The following is a 27256-nucleotide window of genomic DNA, read 5'->3' on the forward strand; positions in this document are numbered from 1 at the left end:
CGCACGATACCAATATTTGTATTATGAATACATGATTTTTGTATTGGTCTTACTTATGTATATAATGTATGTATTTACAAAAATATATATTTAAGTATTTATATCAATCTACTACACGAGCTCTGCTTAACTAAGGACTAGTTGGCGCTGTCAGAATTATCCTGGGGTTATTATTAATAAATGATGTTACGAGTAATTATATATTTTTTGTGACTGGTTAAGACGTTAAATCAATCTTTTTTAATTATCAAACAAAGTCACTGTCGTGTTAAATAGTTGTCTAAAACTACATGTAACATCAGTTGTGATAAGAAATAAAGATACCGGGGACGCAATTTGTATAGTCTGCTAAGTCTACTTTGTACGTCTGTCTGACCTATTTAATCCCGCCGCCAAACAACTTGCTTATGTACCTTACGCTTGCTGATATAATACCTTTGACAAAACCTTTTGATAGCTCAATTTTTGCGGCTATGGAACATAAAGCTATGACCCTTAGAAGTTGAACGAAAAGAGAAAGAGTGACTGTTAATGATAATAAAAAATTGGGAATGGCTGGGTTAAGTGTATATGTTTTGACACGAGGATAATAAAATCAACTGCGGCTGAAACCGCGCGGTACAACTAGTGGTATAATAGTGGGGTGTGCCTGCATTACGTAGTGTTCAAAAGTGGGTTACCATTCGATGGGGTGGCATTGATGAATGATGATAGATGATGATGGCTTTTAATACCATTACCAGTCACCACCAGGTGCATTCTATAGCGCATTGAAAATTATATTGCTATAGCTATTATAGAAATAATTTGCGTTTGTAATGTTCTAAGAAGTTCTAAAAGTTGTTCGCTTAATTTTATATTTCTCCTCCTTCCTCCTCCTCATTCGAGACGTACATAGATATTTTTTCTTAAAAATGTAAATTTATAAACACTTAATTTTTTTAACATACACCGCCATATACTAGCTGTTTACCAGTGGACACCCACATGAAATACTTTAATCATCGTGGCAAAGCCAAATGGTAATCACGATGGTCTCCACCGGTTGCCGTAGTACAATGCTAGAATTGGGGTACTGCTTTTCATTAGTAACAACCCTCTAACCTTGATTGTTATTAATGTGGTCTATTGCCTAGTTAACCTCCATGTTCTTCTCCTTGGAAACCATCGTTAGAAATTTCTAGTGAATTTGACACAATGGGCTAACTGACCTAACCTCATGCTTATCTTATCACTCTCCACTAGTCAGCGTATGTCGTTAGGCAAAGGCGAGTGCACAATTCCATTATCATCAATAAAAAAAAATCCTACGCTAGCACAAATCTTTGCACGGAACTCTCTTCGAATAAAAAGTATTTAAACTGATGTACCACGTTACAACTCGGTTAAATCCGTCTCCACTAAAAATAGAACTTATCTATGACTAGTTTTGTTTTCTCACGTTGAAAGGTTTAATCTGTTGTTATTACCTTAATCTTGACGAATATTGAATATAACAGAGAGAACATTGGAAAAGTTTGACACCTTAGTCATCCGGAATTGTAGCGCAATAGGGTTGTCTCATGACAACATGACGTACAGACAGGGTGATGTATTATTTTGCGAAAGTCCATATCATTACTTCATGGATTTATATTATTAGGTCCATACATATGAAATTGGCGGTTTTTCGTACTGGCCACTTTGATCTTAAATATATCCTCTTTGGTTAGGAATTCCAATTTCAAATTTATACAGCTCTCTCATGCATTTCTTTTTCGAAAACCGTAATCCATTGGTTTTTCGATCTTTGGTTTTTTCTTTGCGTCACTTAGTTTACAAAATGGAAAACTTAAAATATAGCCTTATTTACGAGTACGAGTTCCGCCGTGGCACTAGTGCTGCAGAAACAGCTTGAAGGATTAAAGAAGTGTATGGCGGTGGTGTCGCAAAAGAAAACAGTGCGTTTTGGTTCCAACGTTTTCGTTTTTTTATAGTACTATGGTGGCAAACAAGCATACGGCCCATCTCATGATAAATGGTTACCTTGGCCTATGGACGCCTGAAACACCAGGGGTGTTACGTGCGCGTTGCCGACTCCTAAGAAACCTTAATATACCCTTGACTGCATTACGATCGTCTCTATTGGGGATCAAATTCCGACCGTTGTTGTGTCTACACCCATATTACGACACGTGTTTTGCCTCTGAACGAAACATCATCAGGCGTTGAATAAAGTTGTAATATAGCCGGGAAGCCTAATGTTGTCTGTTCGGTGACCAAACTGTGATCAAACATAGGTGTTCATAAACTCTTTTTAACAGTCATCATCATCTGCTTCTTTCTTATCCCATTTATATGAGGTAGGCGTAATAGTAATATTTTTGAATTTAATTTTCTATCTAAATCCAACTAAAATGTAAAATACTGCCGGCCTGGATTAACGATAACGGGTTTTTTCAAAAAAGAATATATAAACTAAATAATAACACATACACACACCCATTTATACACGCTTCCATATTGATGTCTTCTATAACTGTAGTACATCACGTTGCTCTATTGTCAACAATTTCCGCAGCGTACGCGATATAAGGATTCTTTGTGGTTTCTTGTTCCATCTTACTCTTTCGAATAAAATAATAAGAATACAAAGTCTTACTCTGCGCTCTATATTTTGATATAGAAAGTAAATCTGTGTCTTTTATTTTGAAATTTCCAAATGTAACAAAAGAATGAATTGAAATACTATGAACTCAGCACAGACGAACCTAGCTAATACGGATCAGTTAGTAGAGTAGATATGACATATCATAAGAATCTATAATACACCTACATAAGTAAAGATATAGATATATAATTGTGTTCTTTTTATAACTGCACGGGATATATAAAATAAAATTCGAATAAAAAAAATAGTACCAGAATATAATGGACTCACTATATTTTCGCCTATAGCGACAATTGTTTCAACTACAACCGCAAGGGTAAAATTGTGCGTTTTTTCCTAATCAAATATGAATTTGTTTTATATGTATAAGAATTTGTGTGATGCAGACACACAAATTCTTAAACATATATGGTAAAACTACTAGATTGCAATAATAGAAATAAAAATTATTCGAGACACTGAAAATCAATGAAATCTCATTAATTCAATTTAATTACGCAGAGCAATTAACTTGCGGGCGTTGTCGCGCCGTCTGTGTACAGGTAAATAAACACAAAATGTAGTTACAACTTTGTCTGTTTGTTGAGTAGCATACATTTACATATCGAACTGCCTATACAGGTTTAGTTATATTGTGTATACTATACCGAAAGACCGCTGTAGTATTTAAGAAGTATTTATGAAATTGTACAAAAATTCTCAAGAATTAAAGTTAAGAATTGAAAGGATTTTTCCAAACCATCATACAAAGTGCGCGAAAATTTAGTTATAATTGCATTTACATTTTTTCTATTTTGTTTTCTTGATGATTGTTATTTAGACACGTGAGTATTACATATTGTTTGCTTGCTAGACTCTAAACAACATACCTAATTTAGGCATATCGTATATACCAATAGAAAGGCCAGCGATCTAAATATCTGAATCTCATGAAACCTACAAGGTTTCATGAGATTCAGATATTTAGATAACTAACTGAGTTTAAATTGGTCGTTTGCTAAGTTTAAATGATCTACGTGTAACCTTAACAATGTTTTGTTAACTACGTCTATAGGTGACCTAGTTGCAAATGTTTTTTTTTTTTTTATTTATTTATTTCGGATCAAAAACAGGTTCACAATTAGGAAACTTATAATTATTTTACATTTTCTACGTACTATGTTATTGTAAACCCAACATGCATGATCACAAATTATATTAAAGTATTAAGATATGTGGGTCGCATACATACTAAACGCATACAAGCTAATATATTTTCTACTTATAATTATGATGGTGTATATGTAGTTGGTTGAATGAGGAAAAAAGATATGAGATATGTGTGTTACAGGTTTTACTAAAGATACGAGGAAAAATCATTTGTATGTGCGAATGTGTGTTTGTACATATGAGTGTAGTGTGGGTGTGTGTGTGTGTTGGTGCGCGCGTATGTATGTGTGTATATATGTGTATCAGTGTGACTAGGTAAAAAGAAGGAATTATATTATTATTCTATGTGATTATAGTATACGTAAGGCTTTAAGTTTATTAATTACTGACCTTCTAAAACCTATATATGACAATTTAAATATATCCAATTCATTAAAGTTATCATTGTACGACTGCAAAATGCGAGTAATAGGTTTACGAATACCTGCATTAGTTCGACTTGCTTTAATCGAAAAGAGTCTATGGGGGCGTGATGTTCTCATTTCAACTCTGGGGGGTATGTTGTAATATATACTTGATGACATATCTAAACAATCATATTTGTTATTACAGATATCATAAAGCAGCATACATTGTAATTGAGAGCGTCTTAAGCTCAAGCTCAGCAATTTATAATGTTTAAGTAGATCATTGTAGGATAGTCTTCTACGAAAAAACATAAAATGTATACGTCTGAGGAACTTCTTTTGAACCATTTCTAGTTTATTCTTATATTTATCATAATGGGGATTCCATACGGTCACTGCGTATTCTAACTGTGATCTTACTAATGACTGAAACAGATGAATATATGTAGAACAGTTTCTAAACCTAGTACCTGATCTCATTATGAACCCGTACATTTTATAAGCCTTATTAATTATACTCTCTATGTGTAAATCAAGATGTAGTTTAGAATCAAGGATTATTCCAAGATCCTTGATGTCGTTAACTTTAGTTAGTATTGTATTACAGAGTGAATATGGGTAGTTGCTAATTTTTATTTTCCTTGTAAATGTGATGGCCTTACATTTATTCACACTAAGTTCAAGTTTGTTATTATTGCAGTAATTTGTAAAACGATTTAAATCTTCTTGAAATTTAACATGGTCTTCTATATTGTTAATAGTATAATATAATTTTAAGTCATCAGCATATAAAAGAAAATTGCAATGCTTAAAACATGTATTAATGTCATTTATAAATAGTATAAATAAAAGGGGGCCAAGAATGGATCCTTGAGGAACTCCTGAGGTAACTTGTACACATTGAGATTCAAATCCCTTAATAACAACTTTTTGAGTTCTATTAGAAATATAAGACTTGAACCATCTCCAGAGGTTTCCTCTTATACCACAAAAGGCTATTTTTTCTAGTAACATTCTGTGATCGATTCTGTCAAACGCCTTGCGAAAATCAGTATATATGCAGTCTACTTGTTTGTTATTGTCCAGCCCATCAAATAAATAGTTAGTATAAACAAGTAAATTTGTTACTGTAGATCGACGTTGAACAAAACCATGCTGTTGGTTCAAAATTACATTATGGAGACTGGGATATATTGCTTTATGAACTAGTCTTTCGTAAAGTTTTGACAGAGTGGGAAGAATGGAAATCGGCCTATAGTTTTCTACATTCTGTTTTGAGCCACCTTTGTGTACAGGTACAATTCTAGCTGTTTTCCATATCCTAGGGAACATTCCATCACGCAAACATTTATTAAATATGTGGCACACAGGTTTACAAATAACAGCGGCAGTATTTTTTAAGAAATATCCATGAACACTATCTATTCCAACACCTTTACTAATATCTATACTCTTTAAACCTACAAGTACATCCTTCTCTAAGATTTCAAGATTGTTGATAACATTATCAGGTGTTAAACGTTCATCAATGGCGATGTCATCTATATCAAAATTTTCAGAAACAGCAGACTTTTCAAATGTAGATTGAAAAAATGTGGAGAAAGAAGCACATACCTCTTCAGGTCTGTTTGCCTCTGAGTTATTATATAAGACCGAATTGGGTATGTCTGAATTATTATCACGATTGCGAATATAGGTCCAAAGATATTTACTATTTACTTTCATATTGTCTTCAATATGTTTCATATATTTATTATAACATTGTTCTGACTTCATTTTGAATTGTCTCCTGTATATTGAAAAAACATTATGATTAGATTCCGAGTTGAATTTTTTCATGGTTATCCAAGCACGATTTTTTTTTTCATATAATCTAATAAGTTCAGATGTAAACCAGACAGGGTATTTAAAGGGTTTAACAGTTTTTGTGGGTACATGTTTCTTAATTATGTCGTAAATTTTTTCGTAAAACATACTGACAGCATCTTCTGTATTTAATTTTGATAAGAGGTTATTCCATTCAATATTTAAGATTTCATTACTTATTGTCACATAATTTGCTCTTTCATAACAATATTTAACATATGACTTTGTTGAGAACGGCTTAAAATTATTAGTAGTTGGAATTCTCACCTGTAATGGAGGGTGATAATCGTCTGGTTGAATCAGAGGTAAGGATATAAGTGATATGTCAATATTTAATTTATTACTAATACATAAGTCAAGAATATTATTACATTTATTTGTGTATGAATTATGCTGATAACAGTTCAACATTGACAAGAAGTTGGATAAAACTATATGCGATTGATTCATGTCATCAATTATTGGTTGCTGATACGATTCTTTACATTTCCATTGAAGTTTCGGTAAGTTAAAGTCTCCTGTGATAAGAAATTCGGAATCATAATTACATAGTGCATCCTCAAGAAGATTAAAGTACGCTTTGTACGTATCACTACTTTGTCCCGGTGGAATGTAAACAGTACTAATAATATACTTAAAGTTTGCAATATTTATCTGCACCATTAAATAATCTACAAGCGGGGGAAGGGACGTTAAGTCAGCGGCGGGGGGCAGAAACACATTTGTGCATAAGGAACGCAACACCGCTATCAGTACGCCGCCACCATCACGCCGGCCGCTAACCTCTCGATTACGGTCACATCTAAAAACTTGATACCTACAATCAATAAATTCATTATCCGATATTCCACCATGTAACCAAGTTTCGGTTAACACTATAACTTCATAATTTTGTGATAGAATGTTCATGTACAATGTATGCAATTTTGTTCTTATCCCTCGGCAGTTCTGATAATAAACCGATAAATTATTAAGGGTTAAGAATTGTATTTAAAAATCTATTATATTTTAAATATTCATTTTTGTGGGAACTTATGAAAACTACCGATAGATATTTAATAAACCTGATATGCCATGATACAGTATTATTTAGAAAATTGGAGATTTTTTCGCAATATTTATCTGTACATACATAATATAACCTAAGTATATAGCTTACATTCACTATATGTTTGTTACTAAATATTACTAGTAAGTAATATATTTTTCTGCGCTTATGCAGAACAAATACAAAACAATCATAAGTATACACATAAAATAACTTAAATATACAGCCTAAACTCACCATGCATTCTTTACCAAATGTATATAATTTTTTTATTATATACATTCTATAACCATGCAAAACAAGTATGCAATATTTATTTGTACGTACATAAAATATCCCGAGTACATAGCTTACATTCACTACATATTCCTTACTAAATATGAACAATAAGTAATGTATTTTTCTAATATATTTGAGCAGAACAAGTAAAAAGTATTTATCAGCACACACATAAAATACTTTAAGAATGTAGTTTATAATCGCCGTATTTTTTTGACTAAGTATGTATAATAACTGATACACATATTTGACACACATACTACATTTATGCAAAACAAGTATACCATTTTTATTTATATATATATGAAATAATCCAAGTATATAGCTTATGTTCAGTATATATTTTTTGCTATAGATACATAATAAGGAATGTATTTTTTTGTAATACACACTACATTTGTGTAAGACAAGATATACGAAGACATATAACTTTTGACAATTGATCATTATTTCCGCACAATTTTGCAATAATATAAGTATAAGTATATAAATATAAAAACAAAACACATACAGTTCAGGATTTGATCTTGTTAATGTCACTTTCATTACGAATGGCGAAAATAGGCGATGAGTCAGTTTGTCGAGCAAGGATTGTGCCATGTTTGACCCAAATATGTTTAAAACCATGTTTTTTGCCAGCTTCACGACTCGCACGAAATATGTACTTATTTTTGGAGTTAGATGCTCGTTTATATAAATATTACGAGGAGTCCCTGTTATCGATAATTGGTCCGACTTAATTCCTTTCATGGCACGCGCGGCAATTATTATATTATCACGCAGTATTTTAGATACAAATTTGACAACTAGATTCTTTGGGTGAGCATTTTTTTTATCCATATGAGGCACACGATGGGCTGAAATTACATCCACAGGTTTGATAGGGTGTTTGATGACAGCACCAATCTTATCTAATAGAAATATGATGTTTTCATCTCGACGCTCAGGTAGATTTGCGATTTCAATATTACATTGCCGGGCTTGTTGCTCCATCTGATCTATTTTGTTTTCAAGGGCTGCCATTTGATGTTGCGTGCTGTCCTCATGTAATATACATTCCTCTAACGATTTCACACGACTATCAAGACCGTCATGTCCTTCACTGACAAGGTTCAAGGACTTTTCAATGTCACTTAATCTTGAAGATATATTTTGGAGAGATTCAGTTATAGAGGATGTCAATTTAGCCACTTGGGTGTCAATCGTAGTATTTACTGCATTCTTAATTGACTCGGCTATGGATTCATCTAACCGGCTTTTCCAGGCATACAACTCCTCTTTTATTTTATTTTCGACCATGTCCACAACAGATCCAAGAATTTCGGATTCTGGCTGTTTACGTTTTCGTAATTTAATTTGTCGGTCATTGTCTTGAGTAGCTACCGCCGAGATATCGGGATTAGATGAACACTTCATGTTCAGCGTAGTCGGCGGTGTGCGCTGCATAATTAATCTATCTCTTTCTAATAAACGTATTGTAAGTAGTTTCGAAGAGCACAGACTATGCACTCGTAAACAACCGGCTTTTCACACACAAACACTTCACTCAACACCACTTTAGGCTTTATTTCTAATGTATTACGGCTGAATATTCTATGCATACATTGATTGAATGATTGCAAAAATTATGTACACGTCTAGTCATAACAGACACCACACGATGAATGACAGACACCACACGATGAATGACATACATACTAACATAGTATTATTATAAGTAGGTAAAGTTTGTGATTTTGAATTTTAGAAGTAATCTCCAGTACTCCAGTTCAGATTTTGAAAATTCTTTCAGTATTGAATAGCCCATTCATTGAAAGACTATAGGCTCTCTAATTAATAATAGAGCCTATGAGCGATATAGTTAATAGGACCGAATGAAACAACTTCTTCTGTGTTACACTTTCTGCGTAAGATACGCAGAAAGTGTAACACAGAAGTTGCTTGGGTTAGCTAATACTATAATATATACCATATTTCAACTAGTATTTAGGTTAGTGTTCTATTATTTAAAAACCAGTTGTATTGTTTCGCCATGCTGTTTATCCTATTTTCAAAAAACCTTGCCGACTATTTACTAGAATTCGTACGTAGATCGTTTATAGGCGTAGTACACTTAACCTTCAGCAACGCGGTGTCGTACCGAGAAATATAGGTATAGTCTGAACATATTTGTATACGAACCTACTGGTTCGTGTAGAGGTTTTCCAAACTCCGGAATAAATAAAAGAGTAACAAAGTAGTTTGATATATTCGGAATCGAGAAAATGTTCAATGAAGAATTTTCTAGAAGTTTTCTAGAAAATTCTTCAAAGTTAAATTTAAAAAAAGAAATTTAAATTTATGAAAACGAATTTGTAAATAACATTATATTAACACCCTCATTTAAATGTGCATAGGTATTGCTATCACTAGCTAATCGCATCTGTATAGTACTGTATAATTATATAGCATTATTATAACTGTATAGCATTGCTACAAAATTAGATACAATGTTTATATTAAATACATTATGATGTTTTAGGTAGGTACAAGTACCTACTTGATAGAATATTTCCGCAATTTTACATTTGATGTGCGTTCAATTTAATTCACAAATAGGAAATAGTATAACTCTTTTTATAACAATATTATCAAAATTACTTTTTCGTTCATGATAAACTTGCATGTATGACGGATCTACGATAACTGATTGTTTTAGATAAGATATCATGGGATCTGCTAATACTGTATAAACTTATCCTCTTAAACTTTATTCATTATAAAATAAAGAGGTTCATATTTGTAAAATCTATAGATCATTCATTCTCCATTTTTGCTATGCATTACCAATATTCATACTGTTCCCACTCCCCTGACCATACAAGATAATGCTGAAATATTTAAACGTGATAGTCAGATGCATTGTCAACTATCATTGTTATACATCAATATCAATGCAGTATTAAAAGTAATACTAGGTATCGTGAGGGACAATAATAATAATGTTTACGAGGCGATTTCTACAGCTATTTAAGTTTTAAAGCAGATTTGTTAAAGTGAATATTACCACGAATCGTTTTCATTAAATGCGATACTTTAGAAAACTTCAGTACTTCTATTAATTGGAAAGTCATGATTCACACACTCTTAAATAGTACTCGTATGTCAAAAGATCAGAAGATATGTTTGCAAATAACATTTTTGTTAACTATATTCGTCATCATATTTTTATATTAGTACTTTCTCTACTGCAATCCCAGATGGGATCTTCTAAAGCGTTCTCATCATTCGTAATAGTGAACGCACAACTCAGCACAGTATGAGCTTATTACTGCCATTTTTAATTCATCCATTTCATATTATACTACACTGAGGCCCGATTAGTGACTGCCATTAATGCAAGCTGGTAAAAAGTACTATTATCATATAACACGAAAACCATTATTGTTTCTAGCGGTGACTGCGTACAGGTCGACATGGCATGGTACATAAACTGATAACCCATTGCTAACTAACAAAGGGGTATCAGTTCTCATTATTAAAAATTCCGTCACCCCAATCAGATGGACTAGTGCCAACCGTCAGTCTAGACATTTTCTTAGCCAAATACTGCAGAAGCGGTGTCTAGAGTGCTTGCCTGTCTGGAGGGGAAACGCAATGCGTCTTGTTATCAGATAAGGCAATCTGTAACAAGCCCATACCAACTACGTACTGTTCTATCATTCAAATCACTATGTTTGCTGTTATAAGGCAATGTTAATTTTTTATTCGATGACAGATTGAGGTTATTTGCTTTTCACACAGATTTTTTTTTATAAAACTGTTATATACTTATTCTTCTATCACGCATGTCATCTTTCACACAATCCATTCATACTTTCTTCAATCAGTTTCTATTTTTATATTACATTCATATTATATCCTTTTTAAGACAAGTAAATTATTATGGTGAAGAGTATTTTGTTTTGGAATAGCAAATGTCCTCACACTTGTAATTCCAGATGCGAACCTAAGAGATAGACTCAATACTGTGAATGAGACATTAGGCGGTTTAATAAGTATAATATAAATATATAGTTTTAGTGAATATGTGTTAATAAATCACCTACAAGAACAAAGTTTTCACACACCAAACCATTCAACCTTCATTTTTATAACACGTTGTCATTTCAGTAATTCTTCAGTGAACAGCATGAACTTTTTAGCGATTGTGTGTTAGTAAATCACTCTTCTGAAGGAACTATCGCACGTCATCAACCATCATTTTCAACGCACGTGTATTATTGTATTGTTTAGAGAGCAGTTGAATCTTCTCTGGGAGTGTGTTTCAATAAGTCACTCTCCTGAAGGAGTTTCTACTCTCCCTGAATGTTCATCTGCAACTATCATCAGACATCATCAACCACCATTTTCAAGACATGTTGTGCTGCTCTGGGACAGTTCCGTGAGTAACTGGTTTTTCTTTGTGAAAGGGTTTTTAAAAAAACACCCTCAGAAAGAAAACCCCGAACTCACTGGAACATCATCGACCATCAAATCAAGACATATTTTTCATTTCTGGGATCATTTATTGAGTAACAGTTTTTTATTTGTAAAGGAGTCTTAATAAAATATTCTCGTGATAAAAATCTCCCAGTGAATGAAACATCATCAATGAACATTTTTAATATACCTTTTTCATTTCAGTTACTGTTTAGTGAGTAGTAGGCTTTTCTTTGTGAGTGGTTATTAATAAATCACCCTCACAAAGAAAATCCCGCACTCGCTGAACCATCATCAACTATCATCAACCATCATCATCCATCATCAATCAACATTTTCAAGACAAATTTTAATTTCTGTGTCCGTCTAGTAAGAAGCAGGTTTTTCTTTGTGAAAGAGTCTTAATAAATTACTCTTAGTCTTAAGAAAGAAAAGCTCGTACTCACTATAACAGCCTTAACCATCATTTTCGAGACATGTTTTTAATTTCTGTGACGGTGTCGTGAATAGCAGGTTTTTCTTTTATGAATGAGTCTTAATAAATCATTCTCACGATGAAAATCCTGTATTCACTGAAACATCATAAACTATCATTTTTAATACATGTTTTTCATTTGTTTGACCGTTTAATATGCAACAGGTTTTTCTATACTGAAGGTCTTAATAAATCACATCACTTACTCACCATTATAGAGCTCCCGCATTCACTGTACGATGATCAAGCGTTCTCACGATTATGGTTCCAGCTACTGTTTAGTGAGTGTCAGGACTTTCTTTTGTGAACGGTTGTTAATAATCAACGTTCAGAAAGAAAATTCAACACTCATTAAACCATCATCAACCGTCATCTTCAAGACACGTTTTTCATTTCAGCTACTCTTTTGTGACTAGTAGGTTTTTCTTTGTGAAAGGGTCTTAATAAAATACCCTCATGAGGAAAGTCCGCACTCACTAAAACATCTTCAACCGTCATTTTCAAGATATGTTTTTTATTTCTCTATCCGTGTAGTGAATAGCAGGTTTTTCCTTTATGAGGATGTATCTTAAATATAATAAATAACCCGCACGAAGAAAACTCCGCACTAACTAAAATATCATCAACCATTAATTTCATGATATATTTTTAATTACCTTGATCGTGTAGTGCATAGCTGGTTTTCTTTTGTGAATGGGTCATAATAAATAAGTCTCGCGAAGAAAATCCCGCACTCACTGAAACATCATCAACTATCAATTTTAATACATGTTTTTCATTTCTGTGACTGTTTAATGTGCAACATGGTTTTCTATAATGAAAAGGTCTTAATAAATCATACCCACGATGGAGCTCCCGCACTCACGGCACGGTCACCAAGCGTTCTCACGATTATGGTTCCAGCTACTGTTTAGTGAGTGTCAGGACTTTCTTTTGTGAACGGTTGTTAATAATCAACGTTCAGAAAGAAAATTCAACACTCATTAAACCATCATCAACCATCATCTTCAAGACACGTTCTTCATTAGTGAGGAGCATGTTTTTCTCTATGAAAGGGTCTTATTAAAACTACCCTCATGTAGAAAAAAAAGCCTGCACTTACTAAAACGGCCTTAACCATAATTTTTAATACATGTTTTTTTTACTTCTGTGACTATTTAATGTACAACAGATTCTTCTATAATGAAAAGATCAAAATAAATCACACCCACGGTGGAGCTCCCGCATTCACTGTATGATCACCAAGCGTTCTCACGATTACGAATTCAGCCATTGTTAAGTGGTGTCAGGACTTTCTTTCGTGACCGGTTGTTAAAAAATCAACGATCAGAGACAAGGTCCAGTACTTATTAAACCATCATCATCCATCATCTTCAAGACACATTTTTCATATCAGTGACGCTTTAATGTGTAGCAGGTTTTTCTTCGTGAATGTTTGCTAAAAATCATCTTCACGAAGTCAAATTCAACCATCATAATCAAGCACATTCGTCACTTCAGTAATTGTTTAGTGAGTAGTAGGGTCTTCTTTGTCAATGTGTATTATTAATTACATTCACAAGGTTAACCTTACACTCACTGTAACATCTTTCACCATCATCTTCAAGACATGTTTTACTTTTCTGGAACTGTATACTTGTACCTTTAGTGAGTAGCAGGTTTTTCTTTGTCAAAATGTCCTAATATAACACGCTCACAAAGAAAAACTCTCACTCACTGAACCATCATCAACCATTATTATCCATCATTTCTAAGACCTGTGTTTTATTTTAGTGAACGGTTAGTGAGTAGCAGTTTTTTTTTTTTTGTGAATCGCCCTTAATAAATAATTCTCACGAAGGAAACCTTGCACTCACTGAACCATCATCAACCATCATTTATTATGTTCGTTATTTTAATAATTGTTTAGTGAGAATAGGGTCTTCTTCATGACTGTGTCTCGTTAAATCACATTCACGAAGTAAGTCTCTCACTCACATAAACATCATCAACCATCATTTTCAAGATTCGTGTTTCAGTTCACTTAATAATTGTTTAGTGAGCCGCTGGGATTTCTTTGTGAATGTGTCTTATTAAATCACATTCTCGAAGTGACCCTCACACTCACTGAAACAAAATGAACCGTCATCTTCAAGACATGTATTTTATTTCTGCGATCGTTTAGTGAATAGCGGGTTTTTCTTTGTGAATGGGTTTTAATAAATCACACTCACCAAGTAAATCCCGCACTCACTGATCGTATCAATCAACCATCATCACAAGAAAACAACACCATCATCATCATCATTCTGTACTAATAAAATATATTTTACATTGTAGTTACATATTTTTGTTTTAATAATAACGTAACTAATGTCGACTGAGTTAGCTCATATAATGTTGTCATGTCTTCATTTAGAGCACACACAGCAGCCGTGGTATGCATCAGTTCTAGGTTTCGTGTGTAGCTAGCTCTGCTTCGTGTGTAATGTAACTTAATAAATCACTAACACGAAGCATAGCGGACACGCATAAAACCATTATCATCAATCGTGAACATCGATCATCATCATGGACTATCATCATCAACCATCTTCACAAGCAAGCCAGCATCTGTCTGAACTAAAAGATTTGTTTTTATTCCACCAAAACATTTAATACCACTAAATGATAATTGTAATTGATATCTATATAATTAATACTAATATTTGCTATTTAAATGTAATTGTCTATTACTAAACATTTGCATGCCTACTAATAAAAAGCGTATATCATTATAGCATAGTTACTTCTCGTATGTATCTAACTTACAACTTTGCGTCCAACCACCCTACGCTTGTCTCACTGTAGTTCAACTGGTGGCAATACTATCTGTACTTGTGCAATTGTACTGTCGGGTAGCCCTATTACTATACTAATTCATTGGGTTGCAATCTTCAGAGTTAGTCTAACTAACTAACCCAAATACCTCTTCGCGTGCCAATTTATCAGGATACAACAGATATCCGACAGATTGTGTTCCGTATTATAAGTCGTAAGTAGCTTTTATGTTTATTTAATCTTGTGCATCATCAGCAAACTAGAGTCAACTGCTAGACTTCATTCATTTATAATTTAAGAGCTACTCTTGTCAATAGATCTCTTGCCACGTCCCACGATCTTTCAGCATCATCTTTAAATGTTAATACGGCGACTCCAATTTTGTCTTTCCTTTGCCTAAAGTAAACTATAACAAACTAGCTTAAGTATTGTATCGGTCCACATACGACTACCTTCACTTATACACTCGAGCGAAAAAAAGAAAGTTCAGTCAATATTTGATAATAAAGCCTTTTATCAGAACAATCATTTCATTGAAAACTTGCTTATTAATAGTATTTGTGTACTTTAAGTGTATGATTACCCTCTGCAAAGGCTTTTCCCATCATGTTTAATTTTTACCTTGTCTATGCCACAATTTACTCCTTGTAATTTAAGGCTTGAAATCGCAACACCATGGATAGTATAGCATAGCCGCAACTCGTCACGGCATATACTGAGTAGAAACTTAAGTGCTACAAATATTATTATTACTTTACAGTTTGACTTTTTTCCCACTTATGCATGAACAAAATATAACTATAACTAAACTACATACATTTGAAAAAAAGTGGGAAGAACCTTAACCTGTGTATATTTTTGTTATTGGTTATTGTATATGCTATAATTAAAGCTCTAAACATTTTTTGTAAAAGTTATGTCTGTAATATTAATGAAACGTGTACTTGGTTAAGATTTTTGTTTTTACGTGTTATTATTAACGACAGTTTAGATAAATAATGACTGCAATAACTGTTGTCGTATCTGTATTAAAGCCAAATACACTCAACATATTCAATGTTATTTCAACTTATAATCACTATATTCTCCGCATGAATGTATAGAATTAAAGTGTGTTTATTTTTAGCAGGTTTTCCACGATATTGTATTTGAAAACCTCAATCACTAATCAACAAAGCTAGCGTGACTTGGCGCGCAAAAATTGTCGTGCTAAGATGTTTTAAAAATCAAATATATATATATATATATATATAAATAAATAAAATGAGGACGCGTTTGTGACCTTCGCGATGCGACCATGCATTGTGTCGATGCGAATCACCATGTACATGAATTTTCTATTTCTTTCTGTATAGTAAATTACTCGACTCAATTTAATTAATTGTTTGTAGAAACAATTTCGTCATTAATCAATATTATTTTAAAAACTTTTTGATCAACAATAAGTAAATGAAATGTAATCTTGTTCTGTACTCGGATATTGGGAATTACTTTAAATATTACAATTGAAATTTACAATATATTTCGTTTATGAACTATTTACTTCACTTTCCTACTTGTTCACTGATAATGTATAGTATTAACTTTTTTTAAATTAACTTAGTTTTTAAAAAAACTTTAGTTTTTCTCGCGTTGATATTAAGTAAGGGAATAGACAAAAATGTTTGTAAATGTTACCTTTCGAAAAAAATAGGGTGCTAACAGACTAATAAACAACAAATAAATATTAGTAAATTACTCCTAACCCTAAGTCCATTTCACATAGAAAAACACACGTACAGTAATCTTCCAGAGATATAGACTACTACTTACATTACTTTATTCAATTAACAAGTAAATATTATAATAATATAAATAATATAAATATTATAATATGTAAACTTATTTCTATATAATATAATAATTAATATTTCACAGATTATTAAACTTTTTACCATACAAAACAATAACTAACAACAATCTGCAAATAATTAAAGTATAATAGTTAACAGAGTAACGAGAAAATTAAATATCATATATATATCACTAATGACAACAAGTTTCCACTACATTCACTTTATATTACGTGAATTATGTCACTGCAGTATAATAATACAAGATAATCGTAATCATCTGTAAAGTTGCCAGTTTAGAATGTTGTGGCGCCATCTGTTCGATAATATGTAAGTTAAGCGTATGGCCTTCGTCTGCAGTTATCACGTGCTAGCTTATGCACTGCTTTATCGACATCCGGCTCGTCAGCCAATCAGAAACCGAGCAGCTGTACCGACTGAGTGCCATACACCAATCGCGCCAAACTCTATTCCGGTCACAGTGTGCACATGTGACCGGCAGTACTTATTATTGTAATAAATACGAATTATCAACAATTAACTCTTTTACATATAAAACTTACTTTTTATCGCCACTTAGTCTGCAGAGAATATTGTGAGTCATATATTTATGAAGTGACAATGAGTAGAAACGGTAAGTTACAAATATGGTATCTACTTTCCATGTTTAGCAGCCGCGACCTAAACGCCATCTTCAAAAGTGTTATCCACACTGAAACTAATTCATACGTTACTCACGTGACCTTGTTCAGGATATAGACGACAGATGGCGTTGCATATATTTATTGAGTTTGTTTATATTTCGACTGGAGGTAAACAAAATGTTGTTTATTTTTTACAAAAGTAGAATATACAATTAATTGGAATATACAACGATTGTTATATTGGCATTGTTTTAGTTATTGTATTGTATATAAAAATATAGTTATTTGTCTAATTTTAAAAACAAATATTTTCTTTTACCATGCCTGAAGTAATTTATAACCTCGGTTATATATATATTAACAAATACGAAGATTTGTCTTGACATTTCTACCCATTTTCATTTTACATGTATCGCAGATATTTATAAACATAATGGTTAAATATAGGCCACATGTTTATATTTATTTAGTTTAATAGTCTGAAACAAAGATGAAGAAAAGAAAAACCTGTAATGACTTTTTCTGTGAGTTCTAAAATCAAAGCGAAACCATTCAAACTATTTAGAAAGTACTAATGCGGATGTTTTAAGAATATTTTTATTGGTATATGGTACGCAGGCTCTGGACACTGGAGGAAGGAAGCAGAAGAAAGTCAGAAAAGCACTAGTTCCGCTGAAAATACGAAAATAATGAATCGGTAATTTTGTATGTGAATAGCTACTTCGCATGAAATATACGACTGTTATTTTTTAAGTTGATTTTATTTAATTATTTTTTTAGTTGCCGCCACCATTTATTATTTATCATAATTAATTGCAATTTGAGGGTTCTTTAAAATTGGGAATATTGTTAATGAAGAGTTGTAATAAAATAAAAATCTGAAAACTCGATATTACCGGGACATCCCAAAGTTACAGTAGAGCGTTACCACAATTTTTTTTTTAAATGGATTTTATATTTTAGGATCGCCTTTCCAAACTTTTTAATTTTTAAGCGAAACCATAATCTCGGTTCAAAACATTGTATTATAATTTCAATCACCATGAATCTCTGACATTGAACTACAGAACAGAACAGACTAAAGACTTATCCTTCAAGTAGGAGTTTTGGCCATCAGCCGCTCCATAAGTCCTTCTGCTCACTCGCCCCCCATTGTTCAATGAAACCACAGCATTTATTTTCTATTTTAGTTGCACATGTTTCAACATTCATATGTTACGAATAAACAATGCTATATCCCAAAATTTATTTTATTGCATGTCTTGCTTGGCTATGATGCGAAGTATATTATTTTGCTTTTTTTTTATTTATTTCAAGTTTATTTTTCTCATTTTTTGCAGATTTCCTGAGTCACGGGGCTAGTTTCAACAAAAAGTACGGTTAGTACATCACAGTTATTGCTTTTTTTTTAATTACCATTTCACCGAATCACCTAATTCATTTGTTGTACAATAGATACAGAATTCAAATAGAATTAGTTTATAATATCTACTTATTTATAAATGCATCTAACAAACCTAATTTAAATATACGTTTTTACATTTACTTTCTAGTTATACTCTTCGTTTGAACAATATTACAAAATATCGTAACAGTTAAAATAGGTGTGTTCTAATTTTAAAATATGTGTATCGATTTCCGATTTTTCGGTCAGGTATGATATTTAATACAATCAGTTTTTTTTTTAAATTAGGTATTGAGTATAATAATTATTTCTTGTTCTTCTATATATAGATATTATTCAACTTGATTTATAGATTAAAAGATAGATAGACTCGGGATGGAGACTGTATGTTCGTCTTCATCATACAGTATGTCTTCATGTTAGCCTGAGTGACATAGCGGTTTAGCACAGTGCTTTCCGGGTTTGATTCCTCGCGCGGTACAAATTTTTGTATTTATGAGTATGATTATTTGTATTGGCCTGGGTGTTTTCTATATATATATCTCATTAATAATCATGGAATAGTGCTCGCAGCGGTAACGGTTTTTGCTGGCGGGTCACCAGTGGAGGATGATAAGATGAATGTGAGGTTAGGTTAGTTTATTCATTGTTATTAAATTACCAGAAATTAACCACTATGATTTCGGTGGGAACCACGTGGAGGTCGACCTAACATTGCTAGCAATATAATTATGCCCATTACTATTATAAAATTCCCCCTTCTATGTATCTTATATGGTATGCATTTACAAAAAATATTTTTAAGGATGTAGTGCCTACAATATAATACAAGCTCTGCTTAGCTTGGTACTAGATGACGCTTTGTAAATTGTCCTAGATTATGATTAATAATGTTTTGAGTTTTAATTCAATAAGTAGCCACATTCTATTCTTAATATGTGGAGCGGGATTTAAGATTTTAAGGCATGTGGAGGTACATGCCTTAAAATCTAAGTGATAAAGTTATAATGCGGTCTTATTATGAAATAAACTATCTACTGATGTTTTAGCTTCCATAGACTATGGTAATTGTTTACCTTCAGAAAGACTGTATATTTCTTTGCCCCCACGAAGAATTAAAAAAAGAGGAGACACTCTTGATGTGACATTGATCACTCGTTACCATTCCAAAGAACTATTATGTCATTATTGATGATGATTATATGATGTCATGTCTTTAATCTTACTTTTTATCTGTTATATCTTTAACGGAAACAGCTTACAAGGCAAGCTGGCGGTCGACAAAAGTGACAAGCTGACCGCTTTATACAGTCTGCACCTATTTATGTGAGCATGTGACTGCTCTATGACTTCAAAACAAATTCACGTGCATGGGATATTCTAAACGTTACGTTAATATATGTATATAAGCAGTATTAAGAATCACATTCGTATGGCACGTGATAAATAGAACGTCCTACCAGGCTAGCTAGGTTAAGGTCTGCGTGGTTCACAGAATTATTAACTATCTGGCCTGGCATGATATGTAACTAATGTACATATCAGACTGACAACCTTGAGGGGGATGAAGGATAGTAAAAAAAATCGATAATGAACCGTATTAGGACTTCCATCAGTTTCTCCTGAACCAACATAGTACATAGTTACTGGCGATTTTGCCACGATTGGCTCACTGATATGACTTCATAACCATGCCATCATCAACTGTTGCCACGCCTGCTTATAAAATTAGCGAAGGCAGTTCCACCATACCATTGTCAATCATAAAAAAGAAGATCTCAACGAGGTCCCTCCAGGATTTTGACGTCTTCTTTACTGAATTAACTGTTTCCTTTGCCATACTGTCATCTTTTTTTTTTTAACAAAGGAGTGACAAACATTCATACGGCTCATCTGATGGTAAACGTTTATCTTATAGTAGCTTGAATGGACATGAATAAGGTCACGAGTCCATGCGCGTTTTTCGACACTTAAGAAACCATAAGAGACCCTAGTTAAAAAACTCTAATAAAAATTTAGGCTACTAATTTATTAAACAATTTTAGTAGGTATATATATCACCAGCTTATACCATTGGGGTACCATGTTATTATCGTATATTTAAAGGAACCTATCCACGATATGAGATTAGGAATGATGGTAAACGTAGTACATCTTTATTTTCACTGAAGAGTTTCTCTCTTGTCGCGCCAACTATCTCCAAATATATTTTACCTTCACTCTATATTCCTAGTTTTTATTGTAATAATAATATCTATTACATAATTCTTAATAATTAAAACAGTCCTAGTGGTTTTAGTGTCCAGTGGACAGGTCGTGATTTTTAATCTGACCGGCATTACAAAAACAAGCTGTTAATTTATATTTTTGATTGACTTTTCGTCATTGGAAAGTACCGACAATAAATCAAATTGAAACAAGAGAGCTTACCTTAGCTTATCTCCTGCAATTTTAGATTCAAATATACTCAGCAATATGTCAATCGTTACCAGAACATCTACTTTTAACAATACTTCTAATTACCCAATTTGTACTAAATATACCTTCAAGTATTATATTAAAATGTAGTCGTTAAAGTTAATTCGAGCACATTTGACATTTGGGTTTGTAAGCCTCTCACGTTGCGTAGCCGTGAGTACTGCAATGCACATGGTAGTATTCTTGTATTTTTGACGTCATGACTGATTATGCACTACGTCACTATGTAACTAATATAATCATTTGGTTTCGTCCGCTTATGAATTAATATAACTAATAAATTAATTGTGTGCAGATGTCAACATACACCACGCTCTATGGTTAGAAATAAGCTTACTTCTATCTCTTGATTTATATTTGATTTGTTAACGGTGAATCTTTCTCCGGAGAATCAAGCAGAAATATAAATTAACACACAAACATTTTTTTTGTGTCGGCGAGATTTGAACTCGTGGCCTTTTGGTATTAGTCAGAGTTGTAAACCATTGTGCCATGACGCACTTAAAGATATCTATCTATATTATCAAATATACATATTTACTTATTTACGAATATTTCTTTATAAGACATATATGTATGTATTTCAATTGTATATTGAAATTTAATCTACTATAAAAAAAGGTTATTATTCTAGAAAATAGAGTTTTTAGTTATTTATAAATAACGAGTATAATATAACTGCAACTGAGAAAGACTATTTTTGTGTTGGGCCACTTCATCAACATAACATAACCCAGAACAATAACTTAGAAATTTTGTCAATTTGTCTATGCGCGCCAAACTCAGAAACCGCTTAACTGGCTTAACCGCTTTTCTCTGCCTATAGGGATAAGCTTCATTTAAAAAATTATATTTGCTTTATTCTAATTAATTAACGAATTAAACGACGACGTTGTAATTATTTTTAAATGTCTTATATTGATTGTGGTTATTTAGTATAAGGGGTTTATTTATTTATTAACTCTTCATTGCACTAGAAGCGTATTAAAAAGAATGTAAATTAAAATAATAGAGTACAAAAGGCAGTCTAATTACGTAAGAAATCTCTTTCGGATAAACGTTGGGTAAAGAAGGAAAGACAGAAAGTGGTAGGTAAGACAGGTAGTGGTATATAAGATATATATACTACTAGCTGTGCCCGCGACTTCGTCCGCGTAAAATAAAACGACGAATGAGGAATTTCCATTTCATTCCCTAGTTTATTTTATCTTATGGGTATTTTTTTTATTAACTTTGAATGTCATATTTACTTATAGTTATTCAACAGCCCCAAAAATAAGATTTACTTTTCTACCATACTATATATATTTACATACAACCTTTCATCTTCCCTTTCAACCCCTTAGAATCCTTTTTCGCATTAAAAAGTAGCATATGTCCTCAGGATCTAGACTATATGTGTACTAAATTTCATTTAAATCAGTTCAGTTTTGACGTGACCGGGACAGACAGACAGAGTTACTTTCGCATTTAAAATATTAGTAAAAGAGTAAATATATTAAATAGAAATATTAACTACACTGAAATTATGCAACACGCAGACAGGATGAAGGGTAATAAAATAAAAATAATTTAGTCATGGCGAGTTTGAACAGAGTTCTTGGTTCTTATACTTATACAAAATAATTTATTAATCATGGAATATACAAATTCCATTCCAAGCGCGTATTTTTTACTTGTATATTGTAATAAAAGATTCAAGTGAAACAAATCAGCGATGCAACTTAACATTCTTGGTGGTACTGTGATATAACAAGGCGTTTATTGCGCTGATTGTTCTAGGTCACATTATAATATAAGTATCTCTCATAGTCATCTTAAGACCCCTGCAGCAATTCCGCCACGGAACAATTTAGCAAACAAACGCATCTTCTATAGCTGAACGGCATAAGAACATGCTAGAAAACGCTCTGAGGGTCACCTAATAGTTTTTAATTATTTTAATAAATTACGTTAAATCTTCAAAATTAAAAAGAATCAATTGGTTAGCTAAGTTGATAAATAACTAAAAAAGTGTATAGCGGCGTAGGACGTAGCTTACTTATTATTTTTAGTTCGTTCATGAAAATATATTTTGTTTAATTTGTTTCAAAGATTATATTAATCTGAATAAACAGCAATTAGGTATTATGTAATTTAGAGTACTATATTTTTTTTACCTATTATATTCCAATAACAAAACCCAACTAATATTTGTGAGATAATTAATCTGCTGATCCGCGGAATATCCTACGTGAAATCAAAAGTTTTTACGACATGTTTAAATGCAGCTCCGTTCATATTAATCTTCCTAAGTAAGCCTTTCGAAGACTAAAAAAATTATTCAATTCTAAGTAATGGTTTCTAAGATAAACGCATTCAAACATACAAACAAACTCAGATTTATAAAATTGAAATAGAATGAGACAGAACTTTATTGCTAGTTGTGTGGGCATAAATGTGTTTGGAGGAAAGGAGATTTATTTTAATGGATTATATTGGAATGGTCCTACCGCCTAACCGTTTACCCTGGCGGTGCATCAGCGGAAGATGATCAGCTGAACATGAGGCTATCCTTATGTTCACGTATCATCCTCCACTTAACACATCTGTTAAACATCGTGACAAATTCACCAGAAATTAATCACGATGGTTTCCAGGGGTAACCACGTGGAGATCAACCTGACATGGTACATGAAAGGGGAGATTATGAGGACGTATATAATACAAACTTAATACTTGACACTCCCATTACCGTGAGAATAAATAATGCATAAGGAAAACAATTTTCGCGTGGTCTCTGTACCTACACGTCACGATTCTTTGTTATGTGGTATGCAGTATCAATTGAAGGCCTTCGTGATCTAGCTATTTAGTACACCGCATTGCTTCCGATGGTCGCGGGTTCGATTCCTGGCACGATAAATAATTGTTTGTACTGCTGTATGTGTTATCTATGTTTATTATTTAAGTGTTTACATAAAAAAGTATTTAAGTAATATTTTCTATTAGTTCTTAAGTACCTACACATAACAAGTTCTGCTTAGTTTATGGCGCTGTATTCATTGACTTATTATTGTTATTAGTTAAAATTTATTAATTTAGGCATTAGGGTAGGTTATGCATTTAAGAATAATGTTACTCAAAATTATCTTAGTCTACTCTGTATCTCGATTTTAAATAAAATACAGCTTAGGTGAATTTTATGCTAAGAAATATTGGCTATTTAATATACATATACACTCGTAATATAGATATATATAATTCTGTGTTTGTTTTGGTATGAATATGTACGTAGTTATATTTATAAAGATTAAGTATTATATGTATATAAGTATGGTCGCGTATGTATGAATATATAATCAGAATTAAAGTAGGTATCTTTTCTTTTACATAATTATTTTAGAACAAGATACCTTGCATTGCCCACATGAATCTCTGTTTTTTCTATGGTCGCCTATCGAGAATACCTCTAGGTGTTAAACCCGATATGTGCTACTTTATTTGCATATTTATACATTTAAGTTTTAATAAATAAAATAATGAAATTTATTTATAACCATATTTTATAAAATGCTTTGTTTCTTTTCTAATCTCTGCAAATTTTTAAATTTTATTCTTAAAAACATTTATTTATTAATGTAAACAACGAGTATCTATTGTAACGGTATGTGAGTGCAGATACTATGTGATTAAGATACATTTTAAACTTCACTTATTACGATATTATTATCCTTAACTCTGTCGCGTATCATTCTCCTATTTATGAAGTTAACTGTATCGTCGTGTAACTCGTCATACAAGTAATGCACATCTCATTATCGCTACGAATGCCATACATCGTCTTGACGGCAACAGTCGGTCTTGGAGCGCCGCACATATAGTTCGATGTTTACTAATTAATTTTTCAACATACGTAATTGTTCTGAACGATGATTGCTAATGCGATTTCTGAATGGAACCCTGTACGGGTTGTATGGGATGGTCGCCGTTAGCGGAGCCCTGACGAGGGGCTACGAGGGGGCTACAGCACGTGTCCGCAGGCGTACACGTTATTAGGAAGCGTGCCGGCGCGCACGTGGCGGCAAGTGTGCGCGTCAACCGATGTCCCGACTCAACCAATTCTACCGCAGCGTTCATAGGCATCGGACGTGTTCTTATAACACCGCGCTATAATGATCGAGTGTGTCGCGCTTGATAAGTTCGGGACGTCGCAACAGAGGGCCGGGTACCGGCTGGACCGGCACGGGTATATCGATATGGCCATCAACTCGATAGGCTCTAGGGGTGATAGATGGTGTATGGAGAGTGCTAGTTCGTGTCATGAGCGGGCCTTCCTGCCGCCGCCACCTTCGCCCGTCATCCTCCAGAGACGGAGCCGCCCGTTGCCTCTACCGCTACCACTGCCGACAGGTACAACTTCTGTTGTTCACGTCATAATTGTCTGAATATAATTATGTGTTATTACACGGTGCAACTGAATTATGTGGGATTGTTGAGTGACGAGGCGATATGTATGTAATAAAATCATTAAAGGATATTTAAATTAACATATTTAAATAAAATCGTCGCGGTAACTGAGAAAACAATTTAATTGTTCCTGGATGATTTATCTTCACCCCATATACTTATGGGGATGGCTGAGAGACGCTGTACAATATTTTTTTACAATCGTAACAATTATAGAAATGAAACAGATTTACTAAATTCTGAATAGTCCTGTATTCCATAATTTTATATACTATAAAAATATAATTATTCATATTTTTTTAAATAAAAAAACTTATAAATCTACTATTAAGTAATGCATAAATACACCTGCATTATTGATAATGCACAGAATCCATTTCAAACGAACTTATATATATTAGGTATCTATGATTATTCGCCTAATAAATCTAAATAAATTTGTGGATTCCGTGGTAAGCAGTAATAGAGTAAACATTACCTGAACTACTTATAAGTGATAATAACTGTAAATGTAGTAAATTTGTTGTTTGCATAAAAAACAGTCGAAACATAATGCATATAGAGTCGGATTAAATATGAGGCAGAGTAAGTAGTTGCCCAGGGGCTCGAAACTATGAAACTACGCAAAAATGGAAATAAAATTAACTGATTATGAACTTCACACTTACAGACAGCAGAGAACCGACGAACTAGTATTACAGATTAAATAAGTAGTGTGTTTTGTTATAAACAAAACTTTTTCATTTTACTCACATCCCTTCATCACATGAAACAGTACTGTTTAAAAAAATTAACTGGCTGCCCCGGCAAACATTGTTTTACTAATTGTTTATATATTAATAAAGTACTAAATATACTACTTTACTATTTTTTTTATAAATTAATAAAGTACTAATGTCACTATAAAAAATTGGCGTTGGTGTGGGAATACTATATCAGAAAAAAAACTTATTTGTCCAAAATTTAAAAATTCTTATTATCGTGGGGCCAGTCTTATCATTTAGAGGTATAAAAATAGATACCAACTCACTATACGAAATATATATTTATATTAAACTTCATCAAAATTGGTCAAGCCCAAATGGCGTCTTTATTTGCCAGAGTTTGCGACATAATTAATCTAGCCGTATATATATACATAACTGTACATAACTGAAATAAATATCCTTCGACAGCAATGCATATCTAGTCCTAAACTAAGCATTATTATAAACAAAAAGATTTTATTTTACTTTGACTTCTCAACATAATTAATCCGGCCCTGTATACATATGTATATAAATAAAATAAATAACCTTGTACAACTAGGCATCT

General features: G+C 32.7%; 1 protein-coding gene across 5 annotated transcripts in view; it reads left to right on the forward strand.

Moving 5' to 3' along the window:
* The window catches only part of LOC131852985 (hepatic leukemia factor), a 179191-nt gene that overhangs the window by 108072 nt on the left and 43863 nt on the right, over positions 1-27256 (forward strand). For 4 of the 5 annotated variants that reach the window (XM_059203758.1, XM_059203759.1, XM_059203760.1 and 1 more), the window contains exon 2: positions 18951-18989. In XM_059203758.1, coding sequence (XP_059059741.1) covers positions 18951-18989 — 39 coding nt within the window. Of the gene's footprint in view, positions 1-17453; positions 17601-18950; positions 18990-27256 lie in introns of those variants that run through there. The other variant, XM_059203762.1, reaches the window with a different exon arrangement.

The sequence above is a fragment of the Achroia grisella genome, unplaced genomic scaffold (genome assembly GCF_030625045.1).
Source record: "Achroia grisella isolate CSIRO2021 unplaced genomic scaffold, CSIRO_AGI_Agris_v1 utg874, whole genome shotgun sequence".
NCBI classification, from domain to species: Eukaryota; Metazoa; Arthropoda; class Insecta; order Lepidoptera; family Pyralidae; genus Achroia; species Achroia grisella.